The sequence below is a fragment of the Neolamprologus multifasciatus genome, chromosome 19 (genome assembly GCF_963576455.1).
Source record: "Neolamprologus multifasciatus chromosome 19, fNeoMul1.2, whole genome shotgun sequence".
Classification (NCBI taxonomy): domain Eukaryota; kingdom Metazoa; phylum Chordata; class Actinopteri; order Cichliformes; family Cichlidae; genus Neolamprologus; species Neolamprologus multifasciatus.
The window spans coordinates 8,530,519-8,551,518 of record NC_140457.1 but is presented as its reverse complement, the minus strand read 5'-3'; the positions used below and the strand labels follow the sequence as shown (position 1 = coordinate 8,551,518).

The window sequence follows — 21,000 nt, the reverse complement described above, 5'->3', positions numbered from 1 at the left end:
GTTAGCTTTTATAATCCTGTAAAGTTGGGCCCTTTAACATGGAAGTCTATGGGGAGTGACTCGCTTTTGGGACCAGCCCCAAAAGTCAAAAACAAGTGCTTCTTAAAAAATAAGAGTTGGGTGCGCAAGTTTGAATTTATTTAGGATTTGGCACTGCACAAAGCAGGTGGTATAATGTAGACAGAAACTTCACCTCAAATCAAAAGCTAGATGGTTGAAACTTCGACACAATCTGGGGTTCCAAAAAAACAATGATCCCAAAGATACATACATAGATACTGGTCTTGTAAATGCAGGCTAACACTTTGGAATGGCCTTCCCAAGTCCTGATCTCAACTCAAGTACCCTCAACAGGTCCGTAGCAGGAAATGCAATCAATTTAACAATTCTAGCAAGAAGAGTGGTCAAATATCGAGCCAGAATTAAGCCAGAAGCTTGTTTGTGGCTACCAAAAGCATCTAGTTGAGGTGTAACTTGCTAAGGGGGATTTAACCAAATATCTGATATAATGTTTATATAACTGAGCCAAAAATAAATTCAAAATTGTGTACCCAATTCTTGTTTTTAAAGTCATTAAAGATATATTCTGTATCCACACCGAAAAAAGAACCGTTCAAAGAAATCATGGAAAGCAGCAAATTACCAAATTCATGCCTATGTGTGTATGTAAACTTCAAACACAACTTGTTTTATTACACCTAAGAGCCAATGACTTTCACCCTGTGTGCCTCTTCATTGTACAATACATAGAATATCTAAACAAGAAACCTATAATTGTATCAGACTACTTGAAATAAAGTCAAAATCTTAATACAACCCATAAATGTTTGCACTTTGCTATATCAGCTTCATTACAGCAAGGTTTGAGCCACACGTGTTCAAACAGGATCTTGTGGTAGTTATGAGCTTGGCTTAATCTTCACTCTCAAGCTTATCCACTACTGTATGTGCACACAAGAAATCCTCCAATTTTAATTAATGTTACTCAATACTGACTGAGAAACGACTAACGAACAGAATTAACAGTTGTGAAGCTTTATTGAGGTTCAATCGCAGAAATTTTAATGCGCATGTGAATCTCTTGAACCACATTCACAAAGTATTTTAAAAAACTGACATAAAAAAAAAAAAAAAAAGGAAATGCAGTGGGCATTTTATTAGTATGAAATTATAAACTTATTAACGTGTTCAGGCCCTCAACACCCAATAGGGTGGAGATTAAGAAAACTCAGCAGGTGGAATAAGGCCATGATTTAAAAACAAATCTAAATCCATTACACAAAAATGAAAGAAAGAAAAAAATCCAGACAAATAACTAGCTGAAGTCTTTGCAGATTCACATATCAGGGCAGTGAATGAAACGTGTACAAATACCTCATCACAAGCGTAATCACAGCAACAAACGGGAGCTCGCATTACCAAAACATACTCATCAACATTTTGGAGAATCAATGATGTGACCAAGAGCCACAGAGTGCTGGATGGAATCAAAACATGGCAGACAGCTTCGACTGTAACGGGCATCATCACCAACTGAGTATTTCGTACATATGAAATGCCTGTACAAAGATGGGATACATAAACCTCACAATAACAAAACTTCCTTCTACTGAGACACATCCAAAATTAAGATTTACAAATAATAAACACAAAAGTGTCATTAATGACAGTCTTTATTTCAAAAGAAGCCATATAAAAAGGCAATGCATCCCCTTCACTAAAACAAAGAAGGAAAAAAAAGAAAGGAAAAAGACTTAGACCCACACCGAGCAACTACAAGTCTATGTTACAACATACAGGTGTACCCATCTCAGTGTTTGCTGTCTGCTGAGGCGGAGCGGGAACGAGAGCGGGACTGGGAGCGAGAGCGAGAGCGGGAACGGGAGCGGGGAGACTGTTTGTCCTGAGCCGGTGCAGGTGAACGCGAGCGAGATCTGGAGCGGGACTTGGAGCGAGACTTGGAGCGGGACGGGGATCTGGCTGAGGCCTTGCCCCCTCCTGACGTCTTCTTCTCGGGAGTCCGGCTGGCGGATCTGGATCGGCTCCTGGAGCGGTTGCGGCTCCTGGAGCGACTCTTTGAGCGGGAGTAGCTGCGGGAGCGAGAGCGGCTCTTGCTGTGACTGCGGGGGGAGAGACAGAGCGCAATTACAACACAATGTTTCTGCTTTTCAAAATAAAATATTAAATCTCTTTTAACAGTTTGTCAAACTGACTTGAAACCTTGCAAATTCCCACACAATTTACAGATACAACCTAAATTAAAACAAAAAAACAACTTACTTTCTGCTGTCCTCAAACATCTTCAGCTTGCGACCATTCAGTTCTGTCCCATCAAGCTTGGATATGGCATTCTTCATGTCACTCCGGGATGCAAACTCAACCACCCTGCATGAAAAGAGAAATTAGTGGACAAACAATTCACATTAGGAATACAGAAAGGCTCAACTCAAAAAAACAGCAACTCACCCTTCGTTTTTGGTGGGTCTGTGAGCGTCCACAAAGGTAACTTCCCCTGCTTTCCTCATCAGGTCCTTCAGGTCCTATTTTTAAAAGCATAAAGGCGGGTTAGCAACAGGGAATGAAACCTGAGGTGTCAGTGAGAGCCTTCTCAGACCTGGAGGGAGAGAAATGAACAAGCAGCAAGAAACCACTGAAACTTGGGTCATCTAGTCCTGACGTTTGTCACTTAGTGATAAGCTTCCATTTCAGTGGAGGCCACGTAAACAAAAGAGCCACACAAATTGCATTTTGAGAGTGGACAAGTGTTGCTTTTTCATTTATTTATTCTTTTAAATTCCTTTTGTACCCTTAAATCATATTTTTAAGCACATCAAACAAAACCAGATTGAATTGTATTATAAAACGCCTGAAGGGTAACATAGAACTGTGTTTGGTTTTTTTGGGTGAACGGATGAATTTCTGTATGCCAACTATTTATACGATTGAGATAATGCTATGTACTTACAGGCAAAACTATGGGTAGGTGGAAAAAAACCCTAATGTGGACTTCCTTTTTGTTGATGTATTAGTTCTAAAGAGATTTGGCTCAACAGAGATACACTGTTTACGTGAGTCCCCTTTAGGACTGTAACTCTACACCCCGTTACCACCCGACCCTAAACAAACCCAATCACATGAGTTTTATGCTACTTACCGCTCCATACCCAGGAAGATATTAGCATAGAGCCACTTGTCCAAATAGCAAATGGGAACCAATGCAGTGTTAAGCCCTTGAGAAACGCCCTCGGCCTTGACTCAGCATCCGGCCTCCACAAGTAAGGAACCACCAGAGATCAAGAAGGAGGAGGGGTGTGCGCCCGACCCAACACCCCCCACAGCTCCATCAGCAACAGAAAAAGACCCAAATGGGAGAGTGTAGGGACCGTGGATTTGAGGGGGGTTACATCAGTCGGGAGTGCCAGCCCACAGAACCTCCAGACTGTGGCTACGGACCTCCTAAGGCTACCGTATCCTGCGCTAGACCACTCTCACCCGTTACTGGGCCCAGCCAAGACTTTACATCAGCGGCAACTGCGTGTAAGGAAAGGCACCAAATGGACACTATTCAGAAAAACAACCAGCAGAGGGCGCTACACACTTGTGACACCCAGTGGAGGGTGTGCATTTACCTCTGATACAAAGGAAACCATATCAGAGCAGCTGTTTGAAAAAAAAATAAAAATAAAAACAGTTAAATGTTTTTGTTAGAATGCCTGGCATCAGTAATAACATGTGCTTTTGTGTGGAGAAAAAAAAAGTGTTTAAAAAGAAAAAGTATTTATAAACACTAGGGGGCTTCCTATAGTAAATAGAAAATTGCCTGGTATGTGTTGTTTTCTGTACCTTGTGTGTTTAAAGAAACTGACCCGGCCAATAAAATTAATTTTGCTCCTTTACAAAACTAGGTAATTTTTAAAAAGCTTGTGTCCTGTTGTCTCTTACCTGCCAGCTCGTCCGCGAAGACAGGTTCTCCACAACGAGTCTGTGGTCAGTCCGCACTGGAGGGCCATATCTGCAGAGGCAACAAACACCAGCACAGCTTTGATTACATTTTCTGTAAGGAGCACCGATCCGGTGAATGCATCCAAATCTGGATCTGCCTGAAAACACGGCTGGTGTCTCATCACGTTCACCGTCTACCTTAGGGTTCTGTAAATATTTGAGTTTGCTGCAGAGGTGAAACTCAACACTGGCCAATCCTATTTTAGTGTAGTCTATTAGAGACTCTCAACCCTACTTTTCTGCCAGATGTATGCAAATTTGTATATGTGTGTGTAGCTTTCCAGCTTGTATAATATTGGTTGAGCCGTCACAGGACTGTATTTGACTTTGGACCAGATAAACTATTGTCACACCCACAGTTTCCACATAACACGATCTGTTATCACGTGTCAGAGGTTTACAACCTAATACCAATATTTAATCTGCATCTGTCCATTTATTATAATTTTATTTATTTAACATCATTATTTCTTTTTACACAAATATTATCTTTAAGTGCTTTTTATAAAATTATTACTTTTTGTTTTAAAGGAAGCTACTGAATATGTGCTGTACCTGGATCCACTGCTGCGAGATTGACGATAGCCGCCGCCACCACCACCACCACCGCCGCCGCCTCCGAAACGTCCCATTCCAGGGCCGCCGCCTCTTCCTCTTCTGGAACGAGCATGCTCAATAGTGACCCTGATGGGCAAAAAAGGAGGTTCAATCAGTGTTATCAGATTATATACAAAGTAATTATATCTGATTAAACGTGTGTGCTCCATGTGACTCAGGCATGCGACAGCTCCACCACAGGGAGCCTGACGTCATTATTTTGCAATAAGCAAGGCTGAGAAAAAGAAGTTATCAGCTCACAGAAATTATTCTTAATAACTTGGAACTAGTTCTCCTTTCCAGCCACTGTCTGAATGTTTACTTCTTGTTTTGAAGGGCCTCGTGAGTTGTGTCAAACACTCACAAATGGGAAGTGTGTGTCAAATGGGGACCAACCAAGGAAACTTACTTATAAAATGAAGAAGCTGCTCGGTCATAGAGTATAAACAGCTTGTAAGGTTCTCAAAAATAAACTTATTAGAGCTGCAATAAAGTAGCAATTAAATCTTGCTGGAAAAAAGTCAAATGTAACCCACCCACCAAATAAGACTTAAAGACAACGTCATTACCGTTCACTACACAGTTCTTTGCCGTTTAGCTCATACACAGCATCATCTGCATCTCTGTGGTCATCAAATTCCTGAAAGGACGAGGAAAATGTGATTATGTATAAGCAAAAACACTTTGAAAACTCTCACTTTGCACAAAAAAGTGCTCAAACTCACCACAAAGCCAAACCCATTCTTCAAGTTGATCTCTCGGATGCGACCATAGCCCTTGAAAAACTTCTCCACATCTCTCTCTCTGGCGTGAGGACTCAAGCGTCCAATGAAGACACGGCAGCCACTCATGATGATTTTATCTGCTGAGATGAAAGATTAATTAGTTAACAGCATCTAGCTCAGCGCTTTTACAGCACAAAGTGTTTACTCATTGCTTTTTATTTATGTGCTAGTCATGTGCTGCCTTTTATGGCCAAGATAAGGAGGCCACACCCCTTGAAACAAAGGTCACATCCGCTGCCAAAATATAAGTTAATCATCCATTTTCTAAATTGAATATTGACCACAAAAAGAAAAAAAAAAGCAGATAGTTTAAACTACATGTATTTTATGAAACTTTAGCAAAATTAATTATGTTAATCTGTTTTAGATTTGCATGACAAATAATGTAAAGATAGACTTGCAATACACTCAAGCTAAGGTGAAAAACAGGCCCCTGACAAACTGACCAAAGCTCAACAGGATCGGAACATGCACCATGACCCCTCTCCGGTTTAAACGAGTTTAGTTTAGCTTGTAAGCAAAAAAAAGGGCTTAGCGTACCCCGACGGTTCGCAGGCTATTTGCATCACCGAGCTCAAAATGGAAGACGTTTTTGTATGGAGGTGTTGACTGAAACCGTACAATAACTTTCACGGCTAAATTGTATTTTAAAGTGAATTTATCAATAATATTTCCACAAATTCTTTTCTTACCCGATACGAAATGTACAGATAGCACAACAACGGCGCTTAAGGGTCCCGTTAAAACAGCTCAATGAATATCTGATCAAAGAAGAAAAATAATTGTCCGAATGGATTGCAGCTAATCAGTAATGATTAAATAATCGATTCTCTCCGATTATGAGACACCAGAATAATGATTTGAGGCCTAGCCAATCGGCCCCAGATAAACCATCGGCGTCGATTATTATTGCAATCCTACCTTAAATTAAAGAATCGCTGGTAAGGGGATGTAAAAGACTGCGGATCTGACAAATAACGTGCTATATTAGCTGGGTAACAGTAAGCACAAGTAGGCCTCACTACAATTTCGCTCTTGACGCTCGCCTCGAGGTCACCCCCAGCTAGCCGAAGCTAGCCTGTGACCTAACTTCGGTTTCAGCGCGAAGAACGCGCCAATTTAACGTTTGACAAAAATCGCAAAATCCTTGAGATACCACAAATACGCTTTAATAACCGCTCACCTGTTTCTTTGTTCCTAACAGAGCTGCTTGGGCGTTGTTGCTTTCGCTGCTGGCTCTCTCCTGCTCAAAATAGGTCACCGACTGTGCTGAATCAAAATGGCGAGTGAGCATAAAAAGAGCAGAGACCGCAAAATGCGTTGCTGCCCTCACAGTGTCACGTGATTGCAGCAGGTAACGCTTAACTAGGTTTACGCTGTTAGAGCCATGGGCTTTACCCCCAGTAATATTTACAGCTAAAATAATAAACTATCCACATAAAATAACCAAAAATGTGTACAAACGACAAACGAGTACATGCATTAAGGTTAGCGTCTTCAAATACTTAAAAGGAGGATAAGACACAGATTTGGCAACTCAGATCAGCCTATTCTTGGGTACGCAACGTTCTGCATGCCTTAACCTTAAGTAATTTTCATACTAGTTATAATGATTTTACTCCTTTGGTATAGTTTATGATATTATTTCCTTGAGGATTATTAAAATTAGTACATAATATATCACAAGAAGGGTTATTCTTCAAGAAAATTTATACCTTTTTTTTAATTCCTGTATCGCAAGCCCTACGGGCCTCATTTCCTAACCGTGCTGAAGCACAAACCTAAGCGTAAACCGTGCGTGCGGACTTGCCACTCACAAAAATCTTACTGTTTATCAATATTGAATTTGTTCTTTATAAACCAATTTATAAGTACCTCTTACCATGGCATGAACAAATGAAGGCCTGGCTGTGTCAGGAAATTAAAACGCAAGTCTTTAAAATAATTACTATTGCTACTACTACTACTACTACTAATAATAATGTTGAACACGTTTTTCCAAAATACCAAAAGCCAATGCACATAATTGCAGTTAAAATAAAATGTAAAAATACAAAATACTGCATGTAAAGGCATAGACCTTTTAATTTAAAACTTTTTCTTGTATTCCTTATTTCATATCAAATCTTAAACTAGCACACCTTTCATTGAAAATGACTTTTTATTGCAATCCACATTCTTTTTTTTCTTTAACTTCATCTGGCTTCCTGTTTGTTACCTCCACCAATGAGGCGATGTGTTCGGTATTATTTGCATGAGTGCCTGTCATTCTGTCTGTAAACAAGACAGCTTAAAAAGTTTTGAATTAATTCTGGTAAAACTTTGTAGGGGTGTAGAGTGAGTTCACGTTAATGATCCATTAAAATCTGTCTCACATCCACTGATGTCCTCAAGGTGAACTTAATGATTTATTGGTCAACAGCTGACAAAAAGTCTTGTAACCTGTTTCGTGTGTATTGTCGACATATAAAAAAAATACCTTAAAAGACTTGAAATATTATGTCACAATTGACCTCTGACCTCTTCTTCAAGGTCAAATACGGTCAGACTTACAAAAAATGACTTTTATCTTTAACACTATGCTTAGAATCCCACAGCCTTTCTTTGTATTAGCAACATTTAGGAAACAATGCTGGTAAACTGGGATTCTAAGTATCACATGGTTAGTCCCAATTGACCTCTGATCTCTCTTTTACATCTCACATATGCCTTTCTTTCTAGTTGACCAAAAAAATTGTTATTCTTGCTGCACTGCAAACATTTTTTAATTATTTTTCTTTAACTATTAACACTCCAGTGGAAACATTTTGGAAAGCTGTGCCTTTTTTCTAACTTTCTCTTTGTTTTTTTCAGTTTCTTCAGTCAGACCTTCCTTCCTGTCTTTTCTTAATGGCTTCTTTCTTGCAACATTGTCGCCAATTTCTCTGCTTCAACAAACTCATTAAAACTGTACAAACCCTGTTCTTGTATTTCCATGTATCTTTGCACATTTAAATAAATTGCTGCATCTCTTTCACCCTTTTCTATTAAAATATAAAGAAATGAGGGGTGGTTCATGATTCTTTCACAGTACTGAACATCCAAAAGATAAAAGAATAAGTATTTTGTACTAAAAATGTGAATGATAATTTGAAATATACAAATATATGTATTATGGTCCTCCAGTGCCCATATTTTGGACTATAACAGAAGAAGCCAGGCATCACTTAGGATTCCATCTCTTTTATTCTAGCACTATCATCATTGTTAAAATTGTCCTGGGTTAGGAAAAACAAATACAAGGTTTAGGTTGACACAGTACAACAGAAAAAAAAACCTGTCTGGTTTGCTCTGTAGAAAGTGTTGAAGACTTTTGAGCACGTAGTACTGATCACTGTACACTCCCTATCAACTCAAAATGAACCAAAAAGTTGATCACAGCACACTTCGAAAAAACTAAGAATATGCCAACATATAGGGAGATACGGTAGCTTATTTATGAACAAGAAGAAAATAAACGTAAAAAGTTAATTTGCACTTTTGAGCCCATTTATGAACGGGATGACTGTCACTACTACAAGTATGTGATTTCCTTCCTGAGAAAAGAAAGCTGTCCTTCAACGCACCACAGCAGGAGAGGTGGGGAACAAAGATTCAAACACGTGGCCTCGTCTTCTTCAAGCAAGGAGCAGGTCTTCATCGTTATAACAGTTTCTTAATCAGGGTCCAAAGTCATTGATGTTGTCTTTTACTGACATGTATGCTAAACCTGCAGTGACTGGAACTAATTTTACGACATCACAATTTCCCCCCTCTGAGAACGTGAGCTTCTCTCTCTTTATCTCCTCATAATGACTCATTATTTTAAAAGGCTCAAATACTTTCTGTAAAAACATCACTGGGGAAATCAATCAATATAATATGTACTTAGTTAACAGTTTTATGTTAGGAAAAATGCTCTTTTATACTGTTGCAATATTATCACCAGTTTAATGTTCATAGGATTCATATCTAAGAAACTGTCTACCTCAGTTTAGCATGACAGGAACTAGTTACAAGGACTAGCATGGTTCTGTAAAAAGGTCACATAATCCTCCGCTAACACCTCTAACATGTTGTATATGGCTTGTTTAACACTCACAAACACTGTGCAACAACCTCCTTTTTTGGTTGGAACCAGGTGTCTCTCTGTGACTGGTCCCAGTCAAGAAATGACCCACAGGTCTTTTTTTCCAGTCCTACACCTTAGTCTGATTAAGCAAACACAATATAACTGTGAGCTTTAGTGATGTTTACCTGCTGGCCGTAACTCGATATTAACTGTACAGGCATAACATGGACTTCATGTTGTCTTTTAAATCTAGGCAAGAGAGCCAACGGGGGTATTTAAAAAGAACATTATCTTTAATGACTTCTGCAATTTAGAGGAAACACTGAATGTCTGTCGTTCTTTCTCGTGGCAGCTCGGTCTCAAAGGTGAAAAAGATGTCATCCAGGGGAAATCTGTCTGTAAATGTCTATTTTCCCTTTCTGTAAGTTAACGCACCTTTATAATATAAAGATCACTTGGATATAAAAGTATAGAGAAAATGTGTTCTGGGTCACAAAGTCAATATTTGTCAGAGTAGCAGCTTGACTTTCTTTGTGTTTGTGTCTCTGAGATGTTCACAGGTCGTGACTGGGCTGCCCGAGGCTGTGTGCTCAGTGGCACTGTTTGCCCTTGATTGTTTCAAACCGTCTATGTTTAAATCAAGCTTGAACGAAGGTAATCGCTTTAAAAAATAGAAGAAGAAGCTTCTATCTGAAGTAAGTTAAGTTGGATCTTTTGTTAATTTCTTTCCACATGCAGGACTTTTACTCACTAAGATTGAACTCAGGGAACAATCAAATCTTTTTCTTTTCTTTTTTTTTTTACCCGTTAACCCTCTTAAATGGCCAAAGAAAAGTTCCAAACAAAGAAAGCTGAATCAACAACATCAGGCAAAGGCCACATAGAGGTTATCGAACGAGAACTTGTTGGAGTCGAGCAGATTCCTGCTGACGTCACCATCCAGTGTCTATGTGGTCATTCTACAAAAGCAGCTCTGAAGGCAGGGCAGGGAACAAGGCTGACAAAGATTTCAAAGTTTGTGGAAAAGACTAATAATAACATACTACAAACTTAAGATCTACAAGTAGTCACTGTCAAAATCAGAGACGCACTTCAGGGCTCAGGGAAAAGCACGCCCTCGTCATGCTGTCGTCTGCTGAAAGGACAAACGGCTTCTCTGTAAGTCTGTAGGCCTGAAGTCTCTGGCAGCAGCTCTCTTTTCAAAAAGGAAACTCTTCTTTTCCTGCCTCTTTTACGCAGAGGACAAACAGTATGAGGTCAGGTGGTTGTTCAAGCCTACTAATGCCATCAGAAGCAGTGGTGAGAAGGTCCAGAGGTCACGTCACACCCTGGTGTGACGACAGCTGTGGGAGGAGCCCGAGCCAGCAGCCGTGGCTCCAGACGGCGACGAAGGGTCCTCATCGCTCGACTCGTTATGCTCCTCTTTGTGAAGGCCGAGGCTGATGTGGCTCTGCAGGGCGGCCGGGGTTAACCACTCCTTGGGTAGGCAGCTCTGCAGGAAAGGGATGCAGGAGCTGAAGTACGCCAGTCTGTTGACCCAGCGGGGGATTTCCCGTCCACACAGCAACTGAAAAAAGTTTGAATAAGTGATGATAAGAGCTGTATCCCACATACTGTCTTTGTTTTAGCTGTTTTAGAGCACAAGGCATTTAAACATTAGAAGAAAATGTGGTTATAGACGGTTATGTGGATGTGTTCCTTATTTCCCTTTCTGTATAATGAAGTTAAAGTCTAGCAGACCTCAGTAAAGACACAAATACAAAGATATGATGGAGTTACTCAAACGGAGACAGACATATGCTAATTTATACACTCTGCAGTGTCTAAAGCTACGTTCACACTGCAGGTCTTAATGCTCAATTCTGATTTTTTGATCAAATCCGATTTTTTGTCTGCTTGTTCATACTACAAATAAAATGTGACAGCAAACGCGCTCTAGTGTGAATGCTAAAAGCACCCCGCATGCGCAAAAGAAGACGTCACACACAACGCGCTCTGTTTAGACCCAGACTAAACAGTATTGTTTGACTGATGGCCCTTAATATAAAGACTTGTTTCGGACTTTACGTTTCCCAATTTTGCTTTAAGTTATGAAGTTATTTTATTATTTACATATGGCCTAATAATTATCCTTATTGCTGTTTTAGAGAGGACCAGTGCTACAAAGGATAGTTCCAGATTTCTGTCAGAATCTGCAGATTATACAGTACAAATGAAATGTTCACGTATCTCCAACGCTGTCTTCCCAACAGTTTCACTAACATCTACACTGGATGGCCAGGAAGCGTTCACGCTGTCTTCTCGGGCGCTGATAATTGGCGTCTGTCTTGTGTCAGTGAAAGACGGATTTAATGCGACATGACCGTTCAAACAGCAGTTGCTTTCTAAAACATCTGATACGTATCGGATTCCAGTCACCTTTCTCACTCACTATGTATTAATAGACTTCTCTGCATTGAATCATATCTGTTATTAACCTCTGTCTCTCTTCCACAGCATGTCTTTTATCCTGTCTTCCTTCTCTCACCCCAACCGGTCGCAGCAGATGGCCGCCCCTCCCTGAGCCTGGTTCTGTCGGAGGTTTCTTCCTGTTAAAAGGGAGTTTTTCCTTCCCACTGTCGCCAAAGTGCTTGCTCATAGGGGGTCATATGATTGTTGGGTTTTTCTCTGTATCTATGAAGCGCCTTGAGGTGACTTTCGTTGTGATTTGGCGCTATATAAATAAAATTGAATTGAATTCAGTACCACATACGAAAGTGACCCAGATCGGATTTGGACATATCAGATTTGTGCTGTTTACACTGACATACCATGATCAGATATGGGTCGTATAGGGACAAAAAAGTCGGATTTGATGCGCAGTGAGGCTACGTTCACATTGCAGTCCGAAAAAGTCCAAAACAAGTCTTTATATTAAGGGCCATCAGTCAAGCAATACTGTTTGTTCTGGGTTTAAACAGAGCGCGTTGTGTGCGACGTCTTCTTTTGCGCATGCGGGCCGCTTTGAGGGTTCACACTAGAGCGCGTTTGCTGTCACATTTTATTTGTAGTGTGAACAAGCAGACAAAAAAATAGGATTTGAGCATTAAGACCTGCAGTGTGAACGTAGCCTTAGTATCATACATTTTGTTTTGATGCATGCTCAATCATCCAGGTAAGGAAATCCCAATTATTTTTTTTTTTGAGATTTCCTTACAGCTTTTTGGGTTACATCCTACATTTCCCAAGATGCAGCTTGACCAAGTAATGCAATGCTACTGCAGAATGTTTTTTCTTTAATTAGGTTTTTATTGGTAAGCCACCAATAAAGAGGCAGAAAAAACGACTAAGACTAGAACATTAGTGCCCTTAGCGATGCTCACATTCATACAGGGATTTCTTTATTTTGTCCACTTTAAGCACTTTATCTACTTCATACCTCGTAGTTAACTTTGCAGGCATGTGTTTGAAAAGAACATTTGCATAATACTGCACGAACCCCAAAACCCCAAATTGCTGACCTCATAATGGTGCCGGAGGAAAAGGACAGCAAGGGTTGTCTTCAAAAAGTTCCTACCTCAACAAATACAATTTCATTCATGACTGAAATTCCTAGTGTGGATTTTGGTGGTATGACTGCTTGAAACGATGCTTACAAAGCATTACTAGAAAATTACAAACAGGCAGTATGTTGTTAAACAAAAGATATTAAGTTATCTTAGCAAAGCTGATAACCTTCTATCTGTCATAATCCTAGGGTCTTTGCTATTTTTTGATTATTTGTGACTAGGGACTTCTTGCATAGCTTTAATTTTGAGTTTCTGTTTTTCTTCCTTTATAGAATGCTTCTGTTTGTTTGTTTGTTTTTTTTAATTATTCTTGTACAGACAGTGTTATAGTCTAGTTTCCATGGAATTACAGTTTCTACTTTGAGTTTATTGTTCTTCATGTGTTTACTTCCCTCAGGCTTTCCCTAATTTTTCCTTCCTCTGTCTCATCCTTCTCTTTTGTCTTTGACCTGCAGGCCTTCTTTGTCTGTGTCTTCGTGTTAACGTCTGAATATCTTTATCTAGATATAAAACCCCAAAGCTGGATGCTTTACAACTACTAAACTGTTTGTCCTTTTGTTGTTCTTCTCCTGTGGTAGTTTGATGCTGAATGAACCTCCTGAACCACAGAAGGCACTTTTACAACTTTCACTAAGACTGCTTGTAATGACTTAACTCACCTTCGATGTGTAGCTCTAAATGTATTCCTGTGCACAAATGTTCACTTGAAAAGGAAGATTTCTTTTGTCTTTTTTACAGGTTTTTACTTAAACCTAGAGGAACATAGTTGTATGAGACTGACCTCAGACAGCGAGGAGGAGAAGTGGTTGCAGTTTTTGTGCATTAGATGGTAGGCGTTCCCTTTGAACTCTTTACCGAGCTCCTCCATGATTTTATCTATGTCCTCCTCTGTGAAGTCAGTGGTGCCCAAAACAATGGCCTCCCTGTTTAAAAGCAGAAAGAGTTACGTGAGCACACTCACCTCCACCATTAACAGCATCACAGTGCACTGTATGCTAAAATGGAACACGCTCACTTGAATTTGAACGTCTCTCCCAGTTCGGCAGCATTGCCGGGGTTGATTTCAAAGATGCCACTGAAAGGGTATGGATGGCCTCCATATGCAAATTCTGTGTGGCAGAGGCAAAACACAGGTTAGCACTTTGAATGAAAGCACTAAGCAACTGTAATTACACAGAAGCACACAATTAATCACAGACACTCTGTTCTTAAATCATTAGGCCTGGTTAATTGCAGGTCTCTCAGCCCTTTGTTTACAGCCTTCTTAGGAAAAACTGTGATCAACAAAGTATTGCATAGAGATGCTTAAACATGTAGCTAAATACAAGTTAGTAAATACTAAGTTAACTAAACTACACCCACAAAACCTCCACCTGATTTTGTCCAAAAGATGGACTAAATGCAACCAAGTCTATGCGTTTTATACTTTATTATTAGGTCCAAAGTAGCGTTAGATCAGCGGCAGTATATTCATGGGTCATTAATTCAAACTCAGGTTATTATGAGTAAATTCCATTAATGGAGTCATTTCCTCTCCTAGTAAAGCCCATATTTTCACTATCATCATATTTCTCTGTGCAGAGAGCCAATATTTCCAGTTGCAAGGATGTAATGGATTCCCAGTGATCTGGTTTCATGCTGGTTTCTGCCTCTATTTTAAAACCAAACACACACACACACACACACACACAGTGAGTCAGTGATGACTCAACCCAGGGAAATGGGGTCATGTTATTAGGAACATAACCCGTTATTCCATTTTTAAAACCAGACTTCATCTGTGCAGTGATGCACCGCTCCGAGTTTCCACTCGTAGTGTTATTCTGATGCCACTTACTTGGATTTCAGAGACATACAGGAAGCTCCATTCTTACCTCTCCCATAAATCTCAATGCCTGAGTGGAAGACACCAATGCCCAGATTGGACGTGTATTCGTTTATCCAATACTGCAGAGAAACACAGAGAGAAGGAAAGAGTCAGGAAGGAGAAACCATGCGGCTGCCCTGCAGAATCACACTGCGATCTATAATAGCGCCGTCTTATACTTTATTACCAAATAAGAAGTGAACGGCTTTGACTGCACATGCATCTTTTAGTGCATTTTGGACATTTTTCAACTTTCTTGTCATTTTTAGAATACACTTACTCTCTGTACTGTTTGTATAGGCCTGTGCAGTAAAGCTATACCAGAAGCTTGCTCTGTACAAAGGTGACACAAGCCTTCCCGCCAGCGGCTCTAAAGTTCACTTTTTTATAATGTTCAATTAAACCAAAGTGTGGGTTACATGCTGGAATATTTCTTGGCCTGGAGGAGTGAAACTACATAGTATAGCTGTAGTTTTCTGTTACCTCTGGAGAGAACCAAGCTAACCTCTTCAGTCCATCTTTATGCTTAGTTAACCTAGCTACCACTCAGTTTCTGCTACATTTAGGTTCTTTTTTTGTAGTTTTCCATTGTACACGAACACCATGGTGACTTTTAAATAACAATACAATACAAAAGTCTACAACCAAGAGACATTTTTAATGAATTCAATTCATACAGGGGGTTTAGAAGCAGTTGCAAACCACTGGTTACACTAAAGAACATGAAGTCCAGATTAGACCTTGCCAGAAAACATCTAAATGAGCCTGAAAAGGTTTGAAAAAATGATGAAACTGAAATGAAATTGCAAAAGAAAAGTAATTGCTCCTGATCTGAAATATGCCACATTATCTGTCCACCATGGTGATGGCAGTGCTATGGCATGGGCATGTATTGTGACATCAATGCTCAGATTCAACCAATTACTGCAAAACAGACAGAGCTTCACAGAGGAAATGGACCATGGCCCAAAGCATACTGCAATAGCAACCCAAGAGTTTCTTAAGGCAAAGACATGGGATATTCTCCAATGGCTAAGGCAGTCACCTGATCTCAGCCCAGTAGAGCAGCTTTTCGGTTACTGAAGACAAAAATGAATACAGAAAGACCCGCAAACAATCAGCAAGGAAAGCCTTTTGCTGCAGTAAAGGCTGGGCAAAGCATCTCATGAGAGGAAATGCAGCATTTGGTGATGTCTTGGGGTTCTTGATTTCAGGCAGTCAAAGTATTAAATACAGCCCTTAAATATAAGATTATGGGGGCTTGTACAATTAATTTGGAGCCTCTGAAAAAGCAGTTCCTACAAAAATAAGGCAACATTTTGTGAAACCTCTTGAATTAAAGTTAAAAGTTGACACTTTAGTCACATCTTAACTGACTTCACACCCACTGTGGTGCTTACATCAACAGGAGCAAAATTTTAAAGCCTGTGTCTTTGTCTAACAAATAATGGCCTTAACTGGTTTGTATATTACCGCTTTAATAATAAATGACTTGTTAATAATTCTTATACTACCATCTTGACTGTAGTGTTTTCAGCTGCTTTGCATATTTAGAAATATGATATATCTGCACTTTAAACAAGACACAAAATGGATATAAATACAGATGTGGACACAAATGTGCAGATTTGATTTGCGTGTCGGTGATGTGAGGATTCCTATTAGCACATGTCTATGTGCTTTATTTCTCCATGTTGTGTGCAGGTCATCTGACTGTTGCAAGGTTTTTAGTATAGCATAAAATGGTTGTCCTGTAGCAGAATACTACAATTCCTCCTACTGTTGGTAGAAAGTATTTAAATTAATTTACCTGCACTTTAGAGCATGAATCAGTGCATTTGTTGGCTTTGCCTACACATTTCTATTCAGATTGCAAAAGCATTGGCATACCAGCATCCACTGAGAACGCCCAGTGATGGATAGATTTGCCACAGAACAGCACTGCGATCAATCACAGACTGGACTACGGGAGGAAATTTTACCCATCATCCTTTGTTGGTGGTGTTGTGAGCCAACCTGCTTGCCCTTCACTGCAGACAGTTATGAGATAATTCACTGAAGGTCCAAAGCTCCCTCACCCAACACCCACCGACACTCCCCTATCCTCAGACACCCCAGAGAAAACATGCTAAGAGCCATCCTTGCTACCCCAGCTGTCCCTTATTAATAATAAATCATGTTTCCGGACGTAGAATAATACAATAAAAGCATTTCCACCGCATTGCTTTGTGTCAGCAGGCTCTCCTCATGTTTTTGCAGTGACCTCCTGCTTTTTAGCTCTCACATGAGGGATGGAAGAATAATACAACCAGAAGGAAACAGTCTACAAAGACAAACATGTCCAATGACTTGACTTCCCCGAGAGTGCACAAACAACCGAGTCCCATTAGCGGAGCTTTCTTTTATTTCCTGCCTTTGCAGATGAAGCATCGCTGCACACATCTACAAATCGCTTAGATTTCATTTCAGAGATGATTGATTCATCATCCTCGTCGATTTACTCTCATCCTGCTGCTTCCTCTTCTTGTTGTGCTGAATTCCCCACAAATGATTTAAGGCTGACTTTGGCTGTCACCGCCCTCGTGATCACTTTCTCCCAGTTTAACAACAACAACACGACCTGTTAAGTCCCAGCACAGTGGAGCCACCACCCTGGAATTTAATCAGCTGTTTAAGCAGCTGTTACTTCTGCTGTCACAATGAGATCCTCATCTGTGAGATAGTTTGAAGTTATCAGGAGGGAGCTGCCAGGTCCAAAGCTGCACCTGGCTTCGTGTGTGGTTGTGCGCAAGTGCGTGCCAGTATACACTCTCAGTTCTGGCGTGAATCATGACTGTATTCCTTCTCCAAACAGTCTTAAAGCTTGGAGATGAAAGCACTTGTTGAAATATTTAACTTCACTAAGAATAGAAAAATGTGGGATTCAAATAAAAATGAAGGTGCTGTTAGATGCTTTCCACATGGTATTACATGGTGTCTCACAATATGATGGTACTTTTCTCTGACCTGTGTCAGGTCTTTGTTGGATTCCCCCCCTAATTCTTAATGACTTTCACATACTTTTAATCTGCTGTAGAAAGTTTTTAAGGCTGACACTTCTTTTGTCCTCCACTTGTCCACTTATCTTATTTTTTTAAGAACACATTGTACAGCATCCTGAGACATGACAAGGTTTTGACTGATAGCTGTTTTGGTGCCTTATTAGTACAAAAAAATGTTATGCCTGTCAAATTGTTTTATATTTGCCATTTTTCATAGAGTCAACAAAAGAACATTTTTTTCATGACAGGCTGTTAGTAACAAAAGTGCCTAAAGATACAGTTTAAAATGGGTTCTTTGCTAAGCTGTCTGTCTGGTTCATCCCTTGAGTTAAGTGCTTTTTTTATGCTTGAATGATTCATAGGTCTGTGGTAAGTGGCTTAAAAAAACAAAAAACACTTCTGAAAACAGTCGTGTATAAAAAGTGGCCTGAAAATGAGTGAAAACGCACCAAATGTCTAAAGAAAAACTCTGAAGGACCTTCAGAAAGCTTGGAGAACTATTGTTGATGACCACTTTAAAGTTTACAAGAAAGTCTGGATCCTCAAAATATAAAGAAATGACACATGCCTCAAGATTTCTGCACATTACTTAATTACTCATGAATGCGTTTTTTTAAAATATATTTTTAAAATTCTCTTCTGTCCTGGCTTTGAGATGTAGCTAAAGTCCACCATTTTGCTTTATTATCAAACTTTGTCTTGGATACTGAGTGAAATCCCTGAATTTACAACACACTCTGTGTTTGTTGTTGCACAGAATCGTATTTTATTTGTCTGCATGCTGCTAAATGATAACATTGTTTCAATCTAAATGGAGGAATTCTGCATAAGATTCACACAGGACACTGCTCAGCAGTACAGTATGCGAAAATAGCCAGTGGGTCCAAGTCTGAATGAGGACCCTTGTCCTTTGCTGGTGTGTTTGTGTATACATATCATGTGAATCCCAGGCACAGAGACAGAGGTCAGAGGAGTCTCTTGTTTCACAGGTCTGTGGTTGCCTAGTGGCCTATAAAACAAAATTTTCCTATCATTCTTCTCTTCTTTCTTACTTTCTTCAATTTAAATGTCAGAGATAAATGATTCCACCTGCCAAATGGGGATCACAGTTAAATAATGCCTAGAATAAAACAATGTAGTCACGTCTGCAGCAGACCAACCTACATGCTGAGCGGCTACGAAACCACCCAGGCTCTTCTTCACTTGGCGTTGCAGTAAATCTTTGAAGGTGGGTGTAACAGCAAAAATTTATACAAAAAAAATGCTTTGTTTTAGTGTGACACTACAAGAATGTGAAGTGGAAACCTCAGCGTTAAAAGTGATACTATAAGAGTGGACTTTGCTGCAGGTACCCCACTCCCTGGTTTTCAAAGCATGAGCACATGTGGATTTCTTCACTCCCCAAGCCATTGTTCTGAGTGTAAATACCAAACAGAGGACAGTGACTAAAAAGAGAACAGAAAGCGAGTGCACTTTGGTTCAGGTGGATCCTTACCATATCATACACGTTAAGGATGACGGGTTCATTAGCCATGGTTTTAACCTGAGCTGGAAAGGCAAACCTTAGTCCGCGTTTTAAGGTTGTCAGCACCTCCTCACCCGGTGGAGTCACAGGGCCACACGGTGGACGGCAGGAGCTGCAACGGGCAGATCTCTGCAGGAGGGACGGTCGATGCTCATTCCCTCACAAGGCAACAAAACTGCATGGACGCAGCTCCGCGCGTAAAAGTCTAAAGAAAGTGGGCAGCTGAGGGCTGAGATAGATGTCACAGAGCCATTACGGCAAGTCAGGAACTCAGATCCGAGCAGGGCAAAGCGAGGTGCAGCAGTGAAAGAGGCCCATCTCCGAGCCCCGAAATATAGTCAGCTGTTAAGGGAAATCGATGGTGGCAGCAGGCGCGTTTGCGTAATAACAGCAACCACGGCACTCAGCTCACAGCATCAGATCAGGGGTGATGATGTTATCCATAGCCGACACGAAGGCCCTGCATGCGCTGAAATCCGAGGCGGGTGCCCTCCTGTCATCATGAGCGAAAAGGCGACAGCTAGAGCAGATGGAAGTCGAGGATGGAGGCGGAGTGCGGGCCATTTTCACGCGGAGGATGATGGAGCAACTGCGGGAGGGAAAGACTCCTGGGCCATGGCGGTTAATTACAGCTGATAGGGGAGTCAAGTTCAGCAGGAGCATCCCCAGCCGGTGCTGCTGCTACTGCTGGTCAGCATCCAACATCCTCTTCGTAGAGAAGGGAGGACAGCAGACTCAAACCTCCGCGATACGACCCCCAAAACATCGCCGATCCTCTCCCCGAGACCGCTCCACGAAGGCTTTCAAATCGGTTTCACCAAGTCCCGAAGCGGCCGAGATGCATCCGTATTGTGCGGCTATTATCCAGCTCTGGCTCTGCCTCCCCGGTTGATTACATCATATGTGCCTGCAAGGCATCCTCCAACAGCTGACGGGAGACAGAGCCGCTGGTGGGAGTACAGGAGCACATTTTGTTACAAAAGACACCTCTTTACTATTTCTGTCAGCCCGCTCGACAGACTGAAATGCTCTTAATGTTCCACCTCTAACTTAAACCGATATAGGGAACACTCGGTTTAAAGTGAGAGAAACGATTTCAGTGTTTTGTGTACTTAACAAAAAAAAACTCAACTGGTGCTACGCTTTAACAAAAAAAGGAAAAAAATACTCTTGATATTCGCAAATCCACTTTTACTTTGAAAAACAAACAGACCACATCCGGTGTTGGTCAACGTCCAAATTTCCAACCAAAAAAAAATAAAAAAGGAAAAAAGAGATAATTTATAATTTCTCTGTCAAAATAATGAAATTATTTGTTTTCGTGTTTCGGAAATCTCAGTTTAAAAAAAAAAACGAAACTCACTAACCAATAACTTTAAATAAAAAAACATGAAAAAAAAAACTACTTAGACTAAATTAAAAACTTAAGATGTACGCGCTTTCCTAATTGACTATCATTTTAGAAGCTTAGATGTAAATTTGGATGAATAAATTAATCCGCTTATGATAAAGTATATTGGCTGGATGGGCACTTTGTTTGGAACA

General features: G+C 40.4%; 2 protein-coding genes across 3 annotated transcripts; both read right to left on the bottom strand.

Moving 5' to 3' along the window:
* Nucleotides 1–1,009: 1,009 nt before the first annotated feature.
* srsf5a (serine and arginine rich splicing factor 5a) lies at nucleotides 1,010–6,717 on the bottom strand. Of its 2 annotated transcripts, none has more exons than XM_085144420.1 (8): nucleotides 6,568–6,698; nucleotides 5,325–5,464; nucleotides 5,169–5,239; nucleotides 4,558–4,686; nucleotides 3,943–4,012; nucleotides 2,467–2,540; nucleotides 2,281–2,385; nucleotides 1,010–2,120 (listed from the first exon to the last, which is right to left on the bottom strand). In XM_085144420.1, exons 2-8 carry the CDS (start codon nucleotides 5,448–5,450, stop codon nucleotides 1,811–1,813), a joined length of 885 nt encoding a protein of 294 aa, XP_085000546.1. In that variant the 5' UTR covers nucleotides 5,451–5,464; nucleotides 6,568–6,698; the 3' UTR covers nucleotides 1,010–1,810. The 2 variants fall into 2 exon arrangements, with proteins under 2 accessions (XP_085000546.1, XP_085000545.1); XM_085144419.1 differs by having other exon boundaries at nucleotides 1,011–2,120; nucleotides 5,325–5,461; nucleotides 6,568–6,717.
* On the bottom strand, nucleotides 6,568–20,725 carry LOC146495910 (deubiquitinase DESI2). The gene is made up of 5 exons (XM_085144424.1): nucleotides 19,426–20,725; nucleotides 14,897–14,969; nucleotides 14,038–14,131; nucleotides 13,804–13,945; nucleotides 6,568–11,041 (listed from the first exon to the last, which is right to left on the bottom strand). The coding sequence occupies exons 1-5, from the start codon at nucleotides 19,462–19,464 to the stop codon at nucleotides 10,796–10,798; spliced, it is 594 nt and encodes a 197-aa protein (XP_085000550.1). The 5' UTR covers nucleotides 19,465–20,725; the 3' UTR covers nucleotides 6,568–10,795.
* Nucleotides 20,726–21,000: the final 275 nt, after the last annotated feature.

Coding starts and splice junctions, on each gene's coding strand:
- srsf5a (XM_085144419.1), bottom strand. CDS start 5,450: ATGAGTGGCTGCCGTGTCTTCATTGGACGCTTGAGTCCTCACGCCAGA. Junction 5,240..5,324: donor AGAATGGGTTTGGCTTTGTG/GTGAGTTTGAGC, acceptor TCGTCCTTTCAG/GAATTTGATGACCACAGAGA. Junction 2,386..2,466: donor AGACCCACCAAAAACGAAGG/GTGAGTTGCTGT, acceptor CTTTTCATGCAG/GGTGGTTGAGTTTGCATCCC.
- LOC146495910 (XM_085144424.1), bottom strand. CDS start 19,464: ATGGCTAATGAACCCGTCATCCTTAACGTGTATGATATG. Junction 14,132..14,896: donor CATTGAGATTTATGGGAGAG/GTAAGAATGGAG, acceptor TCTGCCACACAG/AATTTGCATATGGAGGCCAT. Junction 11,042..13,803: donor TCTCCTCCTCGCTGTCTGAG/GTCAGTCTCATA, acceptor AACTTTTTTCAG/TTGCTGTGTGGACGGGAAAT.